Raw genomic sequence first — 14,601 nt, 5'->3', positions numbered from 1 at the left:
CAAGAGGCAAACTGCTTCTTCTCTACTGCAGCACAGCATTGGGAAGGGGGACTGGCAGGCAACCGGGAAGGATTCCTCTGCCCACTGCTTCTCTTCTGCAGATGTCTCCTCCTCATTCTGGCAGGGAAGCAGAGGAGCAGCAGCCAGTGTTTGGAAATGGGAAGTGGACTAGTAATGCGTAGTCCTAGCTTGATAAGCTGTAAGTGCAGCTCTATTATCCACACTCTTAAAGCCTTGCACTTCTCATCCTGGGAAACAACAGCTTAAAAGCACACACAAAAATAAGCTACTGTTTCCAAGAAAGACTGAGGAAAAGATACTGCCATTTCCAGCTACCAAGTTGCTCTTTTCCAATTATTCTTTTATTGCCAAAGCACCTTTGTATAGATCTATAGGCTTTATACAGTGGTGCCCCGCAAGATGAAATTAATTCGTTCCGCAATTTTTGCCGTCTAGCGAATTTTTCGTCTTGCGAAGCACAGTTTAAACGGCTTAACAAAGTCGCAAGACGTTTTCGTCTTGCGAAGCAAGCCCATAGGGAAATTCGTCTTGCGAGGCAAATCGCGGATGAAAAAACCTTTCGTCTAGCGAGTTTTTTGTCTTGCGAGGCATTCGTCTTGCGAGGTACCACTGTATTCAGAAATGTGAACAGTCTAATATTTTTACTATCTTCCTTACTTATGGATAATGTCTAAGGGAAAAAATCCCACAGTTGCTGCAGTACAGGCTACAAATTCTGCTTATTGCGTGATTATTAGCAGGATCCTACCTGTCTTTATCCACAGGAACAGGTGCAGGGTAGGACTGGTTCCCTCTATTCCCAGTGCCTAACTGGCCATAGGAATTTGCTCCCCAGGCATACAGCTGACCTTCGTCCGTTAGCACTAAGGTATGTGCATAGCCACAGGCAACCTAGAAAAGAAAAGCACCTTTGCATTCTTACATTTTTGCATTTTACATCCAAGAAGATTTATTAAAGCTTTTAAAAACATTTTTTATTTTAAAAACCAAATGCAAAAGACAGTTGAATCATTTATCACCATTCAAGATTCACAAACAGAATTCGAGAAGCTGATCTCTCTCGGAGTTTGTTAGAAATACCAGCTTCCAACATATCATAGAGTCTTCTGTCTGCATGTGACAGGACATAGAGTGAATACAGATTGACACTTAGGCAATGTGTAAATTCAGAACTGACAGAAGATGACCAGTTAAGTGTCTTGGGCCAGCATTGCTCAGATTAACTTACTTTATGGAACAGGCAAAAAAACAAAACTGAAATAAGGCTAATTCATCCCAAGTTATTGGGAAATAAGTCTTTTCTCATTGAAATTTTGGTTTCTTTTTTATTAGACTAATGAATGGGACATTTGCAACTTGCAACAGTCTCCCCAGCTCCCCCCCCAAAAAAACCCCTTCACTCAAGGAAGTGTGTGTCTGCACACACCCACACCCCCTTTCTTTTGAGTCTTTTTATTTCTGCAGGAGAGCAGGGAAGGCTGAGAGGAGATATGCTAGCCACCTTCCAATATTTGAAGGGCTGTCACAAGGAAGATGGAACAAGCTCGTTCTCTGCTGCTCTGGAGAGTAGGACCCAAACCAATGGCTTCAAGTTACATGAAAGGAGATTCTGACTAAAGAGCAGGAAGAATTTTCTGACACTAAGAGCAGTTTGGCTGTGGAACGATCTCCATCTGGAGGTGGCAGACTCTCCTTTGGAGGTTTTGAAGCACATGACACATCTGTCATGGATCATGCTTTAGCTGAGACTCTTCACTTGCTGGGAGTGGACTGGATGACCCTCGGGTTCCCTTCCAACTCTGCAATTCTCATTCTTTCAAGGCGGCTGGTATTTCTTCCTATATCCTACCTGTGCAACTGCAAATCATCTTTTCAGAACATGCCAAGCATTCTGAAGCATTCAGCAAATCTCATTTAACTACCCTGTCTGAGAGAACCCCCTACGTTCTGCCTTCTTTCTATACTACCTAATTGAACCTTGTTCCTCCACATATCCACTTCCCCATACATGCCCACTTGACAACTTCTGCCTGCAGAACTGACCCTGTAATCGGTGCACTATTCATTCAGCACTTATCAGAAATGAGTCTTTTAGCATGGCAGCACCCACCCTTTGGAACTCTCTGTCTACTGACATCCGTCAGGTAACATAGACGTTAACTTGTGTTTTAATCTGTTTTGAGCTTTACCGTTGATTCTGGGGATGCTCCCATTTTCAGCTGTCTCATGTTGAATACTTGCCCAGTCCCTAATATTTACCCATCTAGAAAATCCATTTCAGGATAATGGCATTGTACTGATAACTCAAGTCACTTTCAACAGTATCTTTGATAAAACATTAATTTCTTTGATGATATATGGTAGTGCAGAGTGCTCCTTTTTGAAACTCCAGTTAAGCAGACCCTCTTCCAACTACTTTGCTCGTTCTCTGTCTCCCACACACCAGTTCAGCCCAACAAAAGCCAATCAACACTAAATGCCAACTGAGCACAGAGCTGTTTTTGGGCTCCTTCCCCCTTTGAATGTTTTTCCTAAATATATTTTGGGCTTCTGTAAACCTGCAGCTTCCCCCAGGCATGTTGCCACCTTCCCTCCTGTATGGGGATAGCACTGTTTTGGCTGCATCAGTATCCACACTTGGGAGGACAGGCTTGCTATCAGTATATACGATGAAATACCGTATTTTTCGCCCTATAAGACGCACTTTTCCCCCTCCAAAAATGAAGGGGAAATGTGTGTGCGTCTTATGGGGCGAATGCAGGCTTTCGCTGAAGCCTGGAGAGCGAGGGGGGTTGGTACGCACCGACCCCTCTCGCTCTCCAGGCTTCAGGAAGCTATCCGCTAGCTGCGGGAGACCCAGCTCTCCCAGGGCTAGCGGAGAGCTTGCCTGCACCCAGAAGCTTGGGGCGCGCTGAGCTCCACACGCCCCAAGCTTCGGGATTAGCGCAGTGCTCCGCTAGCCCTGGGAGAGCCGCGCGGCTCTCCCACGGCTAGCGGAGACCTTGCCAGCACCCAGAAGCTTGGGGCGCGCTGAGCTCCGCACACCCCAAGCTTCGGTATTAGCGCAGCGGTCCGCTAGCCCTGGAAGAGCCGCGCGGCTCTCCCAGGGCTAGCGGACTGCTTGCCGGCACCCAGAAGCTTGGGGCGCGCTGAGCTCCGCACGCCCCAAGCTTCAGGATTAGCGCAGCGCACCTGGGGGGGGGAATAAATTTTCCCCCCCTTTATTTCCCCCCCAAAAAGCTAGGTGCGTCCTATGGGCCGGTGCGTCCTATGGGACGAAAAATACGGTACATAGCCCAGTAGGATAAGCTTTTAACAAAGGCCTGGCAACAAATGAAACCTACCCGCTGCACACGGATGCCTTGCAGAGCTGCTATTCTGCAAGGTGTTGGTTGATTGCCGCTATTGCCCAATCCAAGCTGACCATTGCCATTGTATCCCCAGACGTAAACCTTAGAAAGGAAGATAATTCCAGTTAGTTTGCAGGAATAAGAGTAAAGAAGAGGGAAACAGGAGTACAGAATCCCCTATAACCTTTGTGTAATTCACTATGACACTTTTTTTGAGAGAAAAAACCCCTTTCGTTTCCTTAAGTGTTAGAACCAGTTCTGCACTCCATGGGACCTCAGCATTCACCTGAGAAGCATCTAACAAGAAAAGATCCTGCCCAGTCCAATATATCTATGTGTACAGGGGTGATGAAATGACCCGCTTGATCAGGGAAATATCTGAATGCCCCAATTTGCTTGGGTAGCTGCTGCCTTCTAACCTTAGAGCACACACTAGCTTGACTTCTCAGGTTGCAGAGGCAGCGCTGTTCAATGGTTTCCTGCATTTGCCCCTAAACTGATCCCATGAGCAGCTAAAGCCCCCGGCTTTTCATTTCATCTCACTTCTAATTTGTATGCCGCCTTTCTATAAGGCAGGTTATAAGCTGTAGAGACGACAACAAAATATACGTCAAAGATCACACATCATATAACAATCCAATCCAATGTAAATAAGCCATGATAAGGAATATGACCTTAAAATGAACAACATATGTAAAATAAAGCAATATGCAATGATCCATTTAGGGTATATTATACTATTAAATTTACTCCCTACATATCAGCAAATAATAATTAAACAGAAATGCACTCTCAAACAATAACAATAAATCATTACTAGACTATAATCAATAAAAATAAAAGTGAAGATAGAAAACTTAGAATACTACAATACATAAATGACCACGTAAAAAGATCAAACTAAGCAACAAAGTCACGTAGCTTATAAAAGTGCAACATAATGTAACCGGTCCCTTGGTCCACACCCAGTTCCTGGTGCGGAACGTTTGGTGAGTCTCCCAGGGGGTCTCAAGGAAGGAAAAAGGACACTGCTCCACTCACAGTTCTTTCTTCAGCCTCTGCCCCCTTCAGCAGCTTTCAACTTATCATGCCCTTTAATGCTTATGCGTGGCGGATGGGAAATTACCTGGGGAATTGCCCCTAAATTAGACCTAAACAAAATCTGCAGTTTTACGACTCCCTTTCACCCACAAATTTGATTTTTAGGGCAAAGAGGATGATGGCCAGGGGTGGCATTTCCTCTACCCTACCATGCAAGCAGCAGTGGAGGGGTGGCACTCAATTGTTCCATCAGCACAAGCATTTCTTGCCAGACAGAACAATCTCCAATCTCCGCTCCCTCCCTCCACGTGTTGACGTGACACATGCACCCCAGAGCAGATTTGGAGGAGGGAATGTGTGGGGAGGTGGGGAAGCCTCACCCTTTTAGTGGGAGTCATTTTGCTGCCTCCAGCTGCTGCAACTGTTTTGTTGGATCTGGCCCACAGAGTAAATGAAGACATGGGGAGGTGGATTTGCAGTTAGTAAAAGCTCAAGGGAACAAAAAAGCCTTCACTATCTTGGACTGCTCAGAAAGGACCCAGTCAAGAGAGGTTCCCTTGGAAGAACATTTCAAAGTTGTGACAGAAGGTAGCCCAAATCTATGTAGCTACCAATCTGGTACTGACAAACATCCTATCCCCCAGTTTAACCATCAAAATCTGTTTTCCGGATTCAACTTTCAGCCTGTTGACAGTCTCTGGACAGCTGTTAACAGACTTCATGAGGAGCATAAAAAATAGAGCTGCACTCTGTCCACATACAGACCTAACACTCCAAACTTCCAATACAGAATTGCTCCTTTGCTCCATTTTGTCACCTAAGGTGAAATGGTAAAAGTGACAGAAGCAGCTTCCAGTGAGATCTCACCAGAAGCTGTCATTGTGTGACCCCGGGGGCAGGATTCTGCTACCTGAGACGGCTGCTTCAGTTCGCCTCATGGGCAGACTGGCCTGCCATCTGCACTGCCTCTTGGGCACCTCCAAGGCAGAGTCTCTAGTAACTGGTGCTTCCTTGTGAAGATGGGGGCAGAGCATTCTGACAGCTCTGCCACACAACCGTACTGCAACATGCTTGCACTGCCTAGCATTGGGGAGGGAGAATGGATACCCAATTATCTTCACCAGGGGCCTCTCCTCAGCCCTTCTGAAACACTCTTCCTTGCAGTGCAATAGACTTTCATTCAAATGCTTTGTAAGAGGAGGCACAGAGGACAAGAAGGACTCACAAGCTTCTATGCTCAAAACTGTGCCCAGCTTGGAGGGAGGAGTTTACCATGGTGAAATCAGAAATTAAGCCTTAATGACAGGAGGAAGCACTATTCTGAATGTTAAGAGACAGTTGTTCTCCAGACACCAGGAGAGAATATTCTGTCAGAATCTATCTAACCAGATTTATTATAATTAAAGATCTGCTTTAATTAGCAGCATTGTCTACTGTAGGGAGACACAGTCAACAACTTAAACCACAAGATTACACACCATAAAGAAAAACGGCCTTTTTAATTCTGATGAATTCTCTTACCTCCCCATTTTCTACCACTGCCATTGAGCACATCTGGCCACAAGCAATGTTAATTGCAATCTTGCTTTGTAAGCAGCTGGTGACTCTCCGTGGAATTGGCTGGTTGGCTGTTGAGCCAGATCCAACTTGCCCTGAATTGTTGTATCCCCATGTATAAACCTGTAAAGAAACAAACTATATTATACTGTTATAATCCCCTATTGAGAGAAATGCCAGGTCCATTTAATTCAGTGGTAAAGGTAAAGGGACCCCTGACCGTTAGGTCCAGTTGTGGACGCCTCTGGGGTTGAGGTGCTCATCTCACTTTACTGGCCGAGGGAGCCGGCGTACAGCTTCCGGGTCATGTGGTCAGCATGACTAAGCCACTTCTGGCGAACCACAGCAGCGCACGGAAACACTGTTTACCTTCCTGTCAGAGCGGTACCTATTTATCTATTTGCACTTTGACGTGCTTTCGAACTGCTAGGTGGGCAGGAGCAGGGACTGAGCAACGGGAGCTCACCCCATCGTGGGGATTCGAACCACCGACCTTCTGATCAGCAAGCCCTAGGCTCTGTGGTTTAACCCACAGCACCACCTGCGTCCCTTAATTCAATGGTACTCACTTCCAATAAACATGTTTAAGATTACACTTATGTCAAAGACAAATGCTAAATTAAATCTCAGTTGATTTAGGCCAATGGAAATTTTTGTGACTCAAAATTTTCTGGAAAATTCATGTCACTGATAGGTCTGTGAAGAAATCATCCCAAAAACAAACAAATAGAAGCAAATGTTATTTGGAAGTTACATCTCAAAAAGAGTTCTTTCATTTTTGATTTCTTGATACTAGATAAGATTGGCACTCGTTTGTGGAAACAATTACTAGGACAGCAATGTGAGTATTCATGTATCTGAGCTAGTATCCCACCATATGTGGGATTCCCAGAGCAGATATTAACAATAATATAATATAGTAAATTTAAAAACAACACACAACCCTTGTCTAACCTCAGAAACTAAGGAAAGAGACATTATTTTTGCAGTGGTTATGTAGCCTAAAAGGGCTACCAATGTAGCCCAGTGAACTTTCAGATGGCTATCAGCATACAATTTACACCCCAGTTTTATCCAATCCAGAGTGCTTGCCCCTTTTTGTTTCAGATATAAAATTCCAAAGTTACTTGAACGAGATTCTGATAGATTTTCTTACCTCTCCATCAGATGTTAAAACCATTGAATGATGTGAGCCACAGGCAACTTCAATCACTTTTTTGTTTAACAAGTTGGTGGAGATTTGGCAAGGAACTAAACCATGGTTGGTTGTTCCATTTCCCAGTTGACTATAAGCATTATGTCCCCACGTATATACTTCTCCTTCTACAATATAAAAAAAATATAACTTTGAAAACGTTACAAGCTATCTTTTTCCCAACTAAAGAGAAAAAATAAACAATGGTTGAAGCTTTTTGTTCCATATATTGTCCTCTGCTGTGATTTAACCACTACAGTGGTACCTCGCAAGACGAATGCCTCGCAAGACGGAAAACCCGCAAGACGAAAGGGTTTTCCGTTTGTGAGTTCTTCACAAGACGATTTTCCCTATGGGCTTGCTTCGCAAGAAGAAAGCCCATAGGGAAATCTCCGGGGACCTCTTTTAAATGCTGGCGGTGGGGAGCAAAGCCTCCCCTCCCCTCCGGCCTTCAGAAGAGGTCCAGGAAGGCCGGCGGGGACCGAAAGGCTTTGCTCCCCACCGCCAGCATTTTAAAAGCAGTCCGGGATAGCAGGGAAGCGCTTCCCGCTATCTCGGACGGCTTTTGAAGGCAGGCGGGGGGGAGCAAAGACTTTTGCCCCCCGCCGGCCTTCAGAAGAGGTCCTGGACCTCTTCTGAAGGCCGGCGGGGGGCAAAAGTCTTTGCTCCCCCCTGCCTGCCTTCCCGGGAGAGCGGAGAAACGCGCTGCGTTTCTCCGCTGTCCCGGACGGCTTTTGAAGGCAGGCGGGGGGGGAGCAAAGACTTTCGCCCCCCGCCCGCCTTCAGAAGAGGTCCAGGACCTCTTCTGAAGGCTGGCGGGGGGTGAAAGTCTTTGTCCCCCCTGCCTGCCTTCCCAGAGGCTTTTCAATCCGCTGTCCCGGGGCGATTTTAAAATGCCACCCGCCAGCATTTTAAGATCGCCCCGGACAGCGGAGAAGTCCTCCGCTGTCCCGGGGTTTTTTTAAATTCTGGGGGTGGGAAGAAAAGCCCTTGTTCCCCCCCCCAGCCTTCAGAAGAGGTCGGGGGACAGACTGTCCCCGGACCTGGTCTGAAGGCGGTTTCCATAGGAACGCATTGATTGATTTTCAATGCATTTCTATGGGAAACCGTGCTTCGCAAGAAGAAAAACTCGCAAGAAGAAAAAACTTGCGGAACGAATTAATTTCGTCTTGCGAGGCACCACTGTATGTAGAACCTGATGTTGGGAAAGATGGAGGGCACAAGGAGAAGGGGTGACAGAGGACGAGATGGTTGGAAAGTGTTCTCGAAGCTACCAGCATGAGTTTGACCAAACTGCGGGAGGCAGTGGAAGACAGGAGTGCTTGGCGTGCTCTGGTCCATGGAGTCACAAAGAGTCGGACACGACTAAACGACTAAACAACAACAACACATAGAACACGATTAAGGGCAAATGTCACTTCAAGCATCAGCAAGCATTAATGGAGACAATAATGGTTCAAAAAAGTGAAAGGGATGGGTTGTGCTCTATTAGCATTCCATATATTGTCAAGCCTTCAAATGAAACAATTTAAATCTTGAGGAGAATGTACGAAGTTATATAACCCCCTCCTCTTTTTGGCAAAGTAAAATCTCCAAGCTTACTATGCATCTCAAAGTATAATATTCTCTCCTACTGGAACTTTATCCTGCAATGGGACACATGAGGCAGATCTTTTAGGTTTAGTGTTGCAATCTCTTATTGCCAAAAAAATAAAAAAACAGACCCCAATCAGCTATCCCATTTATCTCTACAGTGCATTGATCCAAATTCACATCCTCTCTACGACCCAACCTTGTAGAACTGAATCAACAAGGAAAGGCCTGCTGAAACAAGTTTGGTCTGGGATTGGAGGCAGCAACTACAAAAAGCTTTTCAACTTTGCTTTACTTGTTTAGTCGTGTCCGGCTCTTCATGACCCCATGGACCAGAGCATGCCAGGCACTCCTGTCTTCCACTGCCTCCCGCAGTTTGGTCAGACTCATGTTCGTAGCTTCAAGAACACTGTCCAACCATCTCATCCTCTGTCGTCCCCTTCTCCTTGTGCCCTCAATCCTTCCCAACATCAGGGTCTTTTCCAGGGAGTTTTCTCTTCTCATGAGGTGGCTAAAGTATTGGAGTCTCAGCTTCAGGATTTGTCCTTCCAGTGAGCACTCAGGGCTGATTTCCTTCAGAATGGATAGGTTTGATCTTCTTGCAGTTCATGAGGAACGGGCCCCGTAGCCTTTACAGGCTTGAGAGCACTGAATCAAGAGCACAGAAAGTGTAACATGGATATATTCTAAGAATTAGGAAAGCCTTGCTCTTTCCTTAGTGTTTCTACATGTTGTCCCTTGGTGTTTCTGAATATGAGCTTGGCTTCACCAGCAAAATATGACTGTTCCTTCGTTATCTGCTTTTGAATCACTAATAGTGCAAACATCATTAACACAGACCATTTTCATTTATTATCATAAGAGTCCCAAGATCTGGACCATCCAGGTGGTAACACAAGTATGCCCATGAAAAAATAAGGGACTAGACTCAATAATCACCCCACAATCGAAAACTTAATATGTTCTTCCTTATCAGTGTAAAGAGTAGATACTGCTTTTCTCTTACAGTTAAAAATTAAATATCCCTGTCAAAGTAGACTAACAGAGTAGACTAACCACATTGAAAAGCACACAACATACCAGTGGTAGCAGCAACAACATGGGGGCCACTTCCATAGCTGAGGCAGGCTAGTTTTTTGCCACATAAAGTATCTAACCTTCGAGGTTCAATGCTGCTCTGTGTGTCACCGATTCCCAAACAACCACTGCAGTTAGTGCCAAGCGCAAAAACCTGTCACACAGTGATACTGTTAGTACAGAAAATATTTACTATCATAGTATTTCAGACTGAAAGTTTAATAAAATAGTTACAGTTTTTTAAGATTTTGTCAGATATTTTAATCAGAACTGTATCTTTGTTAAAGAAAATCAGAATTCTGCAGCAAGGATAACTGTTTTGGCACAGTAAAAAATTGTGCAAGGCAAGTTGACATCCACTCCTAGTGTAACATTTACTGTGCCCTGGAAATCTTAATCCAATGCATGCTAAGACAAACATGATGTAGAGGCAACAGTTATTAATTGTTATATCTGCAAAAGTTACCTCATCATTTTCAGTTGCATAAAGTACTTCATTGCCTGCACTGCCAAATACACAGGCCTGGCGAATTAACTTCAACTCCTCTTGAGAGCGGAGAGCAAATATTGGCCATTTCCCAACATCCAACATCTGTTCCAATAAAAACAATATATTGTAGATCAGTCTAAATAGGTTGAATGCTTCTTTTCATATTGTTTTTTTAAAAAATCACCACAAGTATTACATTGTTTTGAAACAGCTGTCCTGTCCATTTCACTAAAGATAAATGTGAATATAAATTAAGAAAAGGCAACCAAATGACAAATGAAAAACAAACAGGACAGCAAATTATGAACCTAATCCCAACTACACATATCACTTTAAAACTACTTCCTCCCACTTTATATTTTTTAAAATACATGTATCTGCTACAGTGTTACCTCGGTTGTTGAACGCTTCAGAAGCCGAACGTTTCGGTTTTCAAACACTGAAAACCCGGGGAAGTGAATGCTTCTGTTCTTGAACACGCCTCAGAAGTTGAATGGCTTCCGAGGTGCGTGTCTCCATTTTCTCAATGGAACTTGCCAACCGCCCATTGCGCCTCAGTTGCCAAACATTTTGGAAGTTGAACGATCTTCCGGAACAGATTACGTTCAACAACCGAGGTACCACTGTACTATGATTTGTAGGTTCTCCTTTAGCAACACAGTGGTACCTTGGGTTACAAACTTAATTCGTTCTGGGAGGTCTGTTCTTAACCCGAAACCATTCTTAACTTTCGCTAATTAATTAATTTCACTAATTAGCTTTCACTAATGGGGCCTCCTGTTGCCGCTGCACCACTGCTGCGCGATTTCCATTCTCATCCTGGGGCAAAGTTCTCAACTTGAGGTACTACTTCCGGTTAGCGGAGTTTGTAACCTGAAGTGTTTGTAACCCAAAGTGTTTGTAACCCGAGGTATCATGGTACTTGCTTTGTCCATAAAATCGACTCCTTGGGAGCCAGCTCCTGTTTATTGTATGTCAGTCAACACACAGAGAGAAAAGCATTCATTTTCAACCCTACAAAACATCACGACACTTTATTGCAGGGTAGTCCAACCCACAGCCCATTCTTATAAACACATTACATATAATTTAGAATTCCTTTTTGGGCTGAGAAGAAGATTCACAAAACAGAGACTGAAGTCTGGGGTTTTTGTTGCTGTAGTTCTGTTGGGACTGCAGCACCACAAGTATACTCAGAGAGCGTTTCTATCATGGACTCCCTGTTATGTAGGCATACTAGAGACCGAATTGCTATGGCCTGTGAAGGATGGCATTTCCCCTCTTCCCCTTGGTGCTGTACAACCACCAAGGTTCCTTGTATATGACTCACACCACAGTAGACTTCACTCATAGCTTTGTGACAGGTGGTTTCTTGGCGATTTTCATCTTTGAATCCAGGGCGGCTCAGCTAAGTGCAGAGAGCGCGGCTGGTGAGCCTTGGCTTGAGGTTCGCGGCACGGCATCCATCCTTCACTGAGGCAGCCTTTGGGAGGGGGAAGGGGGAATGGATGTCCCAAGCTGCTTGTTCTCTTCACGCTTCTGCTGCTCAGGCTCCATCCTCTGGCTCCTTCTCATTCCAAGGGTCCTAGCTGCACTGCACACAGCTAAGTATAGCTGCCGCGTGTCCTTCGCAGCCACAAGGGGCAGCTGACAGTGCAGCTTAAAAAATAGGCAGGCAGGCAAGTTGGCTGTTTGGGCTCACACAGACGTTCAGGCTGCTGCTCGAATGCCATGTACCATGGCGTAGGTCAGACCTCACCTGGAGTACTGTGTCCAGTTCTGGGCACCACAGTTCAAGAAGGACACTGACAAACTGGAACGTGTCCAGAGGAGGGCAACCAAAATGGTCAAAGGCCTGGAAACGATGCCTTATGAGGAACGGCTAAGGGAGCTGGGCATGTTTAGCCTGGAGAAGAGGAGGTTAAGGGGTGATATGATAGCCATGTTCAAATATATAAAAGGATGTCACATAGAGGAGGGAGAAAGGTTGTTTTCTGCTGCTCCAGAGAAGCGGACACGGAGCAATGGATCCAAACTACAAGAAAGAAGATTCCACCTAAACATTAGGAAGAACTTCCTGACAGTAAGAGCTGTTCGACAGTGGAATTTGCTGCCAAGGAGTGTGGTGGAGTCTCCTACTTTGGAGGTCTTTAAGCAGAGGCTTGACAACCATATGTCAGGAGTGCTCTGATGGTGTTTCCTGCTTGGCAGGGGGTTGGACTCGATGGCCCTTGTGGTCTCTTCCAACTCTATGATTCTATGATTCTATGTATGTTATAGGCACACAGGCTGCAATCCAAGGCACCATTACTCTGGAGTAAGAACCACTGGAATAAATGGGACTTGTTGTTGTTTAGTCGTGTCTGACTCTTTGTGACCCCATGGACCAGAGCACGCCAGGCACTCCTGTCTTCCAACGCCTCCCGCAGTTTGGTCAGACTCATGTTTGTTGCTTCGAGAACACTGTCCCACCATCTCGTCCTCTGTCGTCCCCTTCTCCTTGTGTCCTCCATCTTTCCCAACATCAGGGTCTTTTCCAGGGAGTCTTCTCTTCTCATGAGGTGGCCAAAGTATTGGAGCCTCAGCTTCACGATCTGTCCTTCCAGTGAGCACTCAGGGCTGATTTCCTTAAGTAAATGGGACTTACTCACGAGGAAATGTGCACAAGTTCAATAGGTAACCTTTACAACAAGGACGGGGAATCTGTGGCCCTCCAAATGTTGATGCTCTGTCACCCCTACGTATGGTCTGTGCTTGTTGTGGAAGTTGGGGGGTTGAGGTTGGATGAGGGAAGGGGTGGGCTGCAGGCCACACTGTTCACAGCGCCCTTGCTGGGGGGCGTGTGTGTGAAGTTAACTGTGGGGCAGTTGCCACTGCTGTTGCTTCCCCTTCTAGCCTTTCCATAATGGCCACATGTACTGTGGTGGCACCGGTGGTCCTATGAGGAGGGGAGAATGGGGAGGTGGCTCATAGCCTTCTACAATAATTTTTGCATAGTATTTTGTGTAATAAATTAATATATTAAATGTGTTCTAATGATATATTTTCAATTAAATATATTAATAATGTATATTCAATACTATTTATTGCAAACACTTTAATTTACGATATGGAAATTTAATTCAGTTCAGTTTGTGGCTCACAGGTTCTGTGTCACAGAACTCTTGCGGCCCACTTGGTCTGGGGTTGGACCACCCTGCTTTACTGTGAAGAACCAATCTTACCTTTTCAACATCAACAAGTCTTAGTTTAGAGATGAAAGTCTATGCCATTTCTGTAGCCTAGAAAAATAAGAGGAAGCTGTGATTAGGGCACTCTCTGAAGCTCTGTCTGACAACATCTCAAGATTAAAGCCACCATCTGGGACATTTTCCCCATTATAGCTGTGAGCAATTCCCTGTGCATGTAGTTTTTGAAATGCTGTTTTTAAAGTCCATACAGGACTGTGGCTTTATGCAGCAAACATGTTCCAGTGTTCTCTCAATGAACGCTCTGTGCACCATCAGATAACTAACTGGCTGTAGTTCTTTAGTGCACCACCAGTGCCTCTCAGCAGATGCATGAACATCTTAAACAGTTCTGATGTTCATAGACATAATGAGCTGACCCATCAAAATTCCTCTCTCTCCTGCCCACCTCCAAGAGCTCAGGCTGGCTTACAGTTGACACAAACCAGCAATGCTAAGAACAAACAAAAGGTAAAATATATTCATCTACAAAACTAACTTATAAAACTTATGCACATATAAAACACACCAATGCCGACATTGCATAAGAATAAAATAGTACAAATAAAATTTTTGATACAGCTTCTTTGTCCTGACTGCTGCGCATAGACAAAACCATCTTGCAGAAATCTGCAGTTCTGCTCTGACTCTGTGCCTTATGGACCCGGCGGACAGCCAAGGCAGCGGCTGAAATTCTGTTCTTTTATTTTGTATCTGCTCCAGGCCAGAAGTCCTGCTGGCCACATGGAGAAGCTGCCTGTGGACCAGCGCCGGCCGCCTCGGCCTGGAAGCCAGCGTGGCCTCGGCCTGGGCTTCAGCGTCCAGGGGGCCTTTACCTCCCCCCCCCCATAACCTCTGGGGCTCCCTGGGAAGGCAGCGTGGTTCTCCCCAACCGAGGGGCGCTTTTCCTGCTCCCCCCCCCCGCCTGAATCCCGGCCGGCCGCCGAGCCCCGAGCCGGGGGAGCGGGCCGGTCTGGCGCGGCGCCTCCGGCCGCCTTTCCCCGCGGAGCTGAGCGCCTGGCCGGCTTCCAAGAGCGGCATCCATCAAGG

At 45.6% G+C, this 14,601-nt stretch overlaps 1 protein-coding gene across 7 annotated transcripts in view; it reads right to left on the bottom strand.

Moving 5' to 3' along the window:
- RCBTB2 (RCC1 and BTB domain containing protein 2) overlaps positions 1 to 14,601 on the bottom strand; it is a 29,022-nt gene extending 14,421 nt beyond the window's left edge. For 2 of the 7 annotated variants that reach the window (XR_014004580.1, XM_081180600.1), the window contains exons 1-7: positions 13,549 to 14,046; positions 10,301 to 10,426; positions 9,838 to 9,988; positions 7,126 to 7,292; positions 5,934 to 6,092; positions 3,366 to 3,473; positions 770 to 912 (exon numbers count right to left, since the gene is read on the bottom strand). Coding sequence is in view for 5 of the 7 variants with exons in the window: in XM_081180600.1 (XP_081036726.1) it covers positions 770 to 912; positions 3,366 to 3,473; positions 5,934 to 6,092; positions 7,126 to 7,292; positions 9,838 to 9,988; positions 10,301 to 10,426 (854 nt within the window). In the remaining 2 variants the exon portion in view is untranslated. Of the gene's footprint in view, positions 1 to 769; positions 913 to 3,365; positions 3,474 to 5,933; positions 6,093 to 7,125; positions 7,293 to 8,766; positions 8,877 to 9,837; positions 9,989 to 10,300; positions 10,427 to 13,548; positions 14,048 to 14,476 lie in introns of those variants that run through there. The other 5 variants (XM_081180596.1, XR_014004579.1, XM_081180597.1 and 2 more) reach the window with 5 other exon arrangements.

Source organism: Podarcis bocagei (assembly GCF_964188305.1).
Source record: "Podarcis bocagei genome assembly, chromosome: 1".
NCBI classification, from domain to species: domain Eukaryota; kingdom Metazoa; phylum Chordata; class Lepidosauria; order Squamata; family Lacertidae; genus Podarcis; species Podarcis bocagei.
Note: the sequence above shows the minus strand (reverse complement) of the source record. Positions and strands in the feature narration are given on the sequence as shown.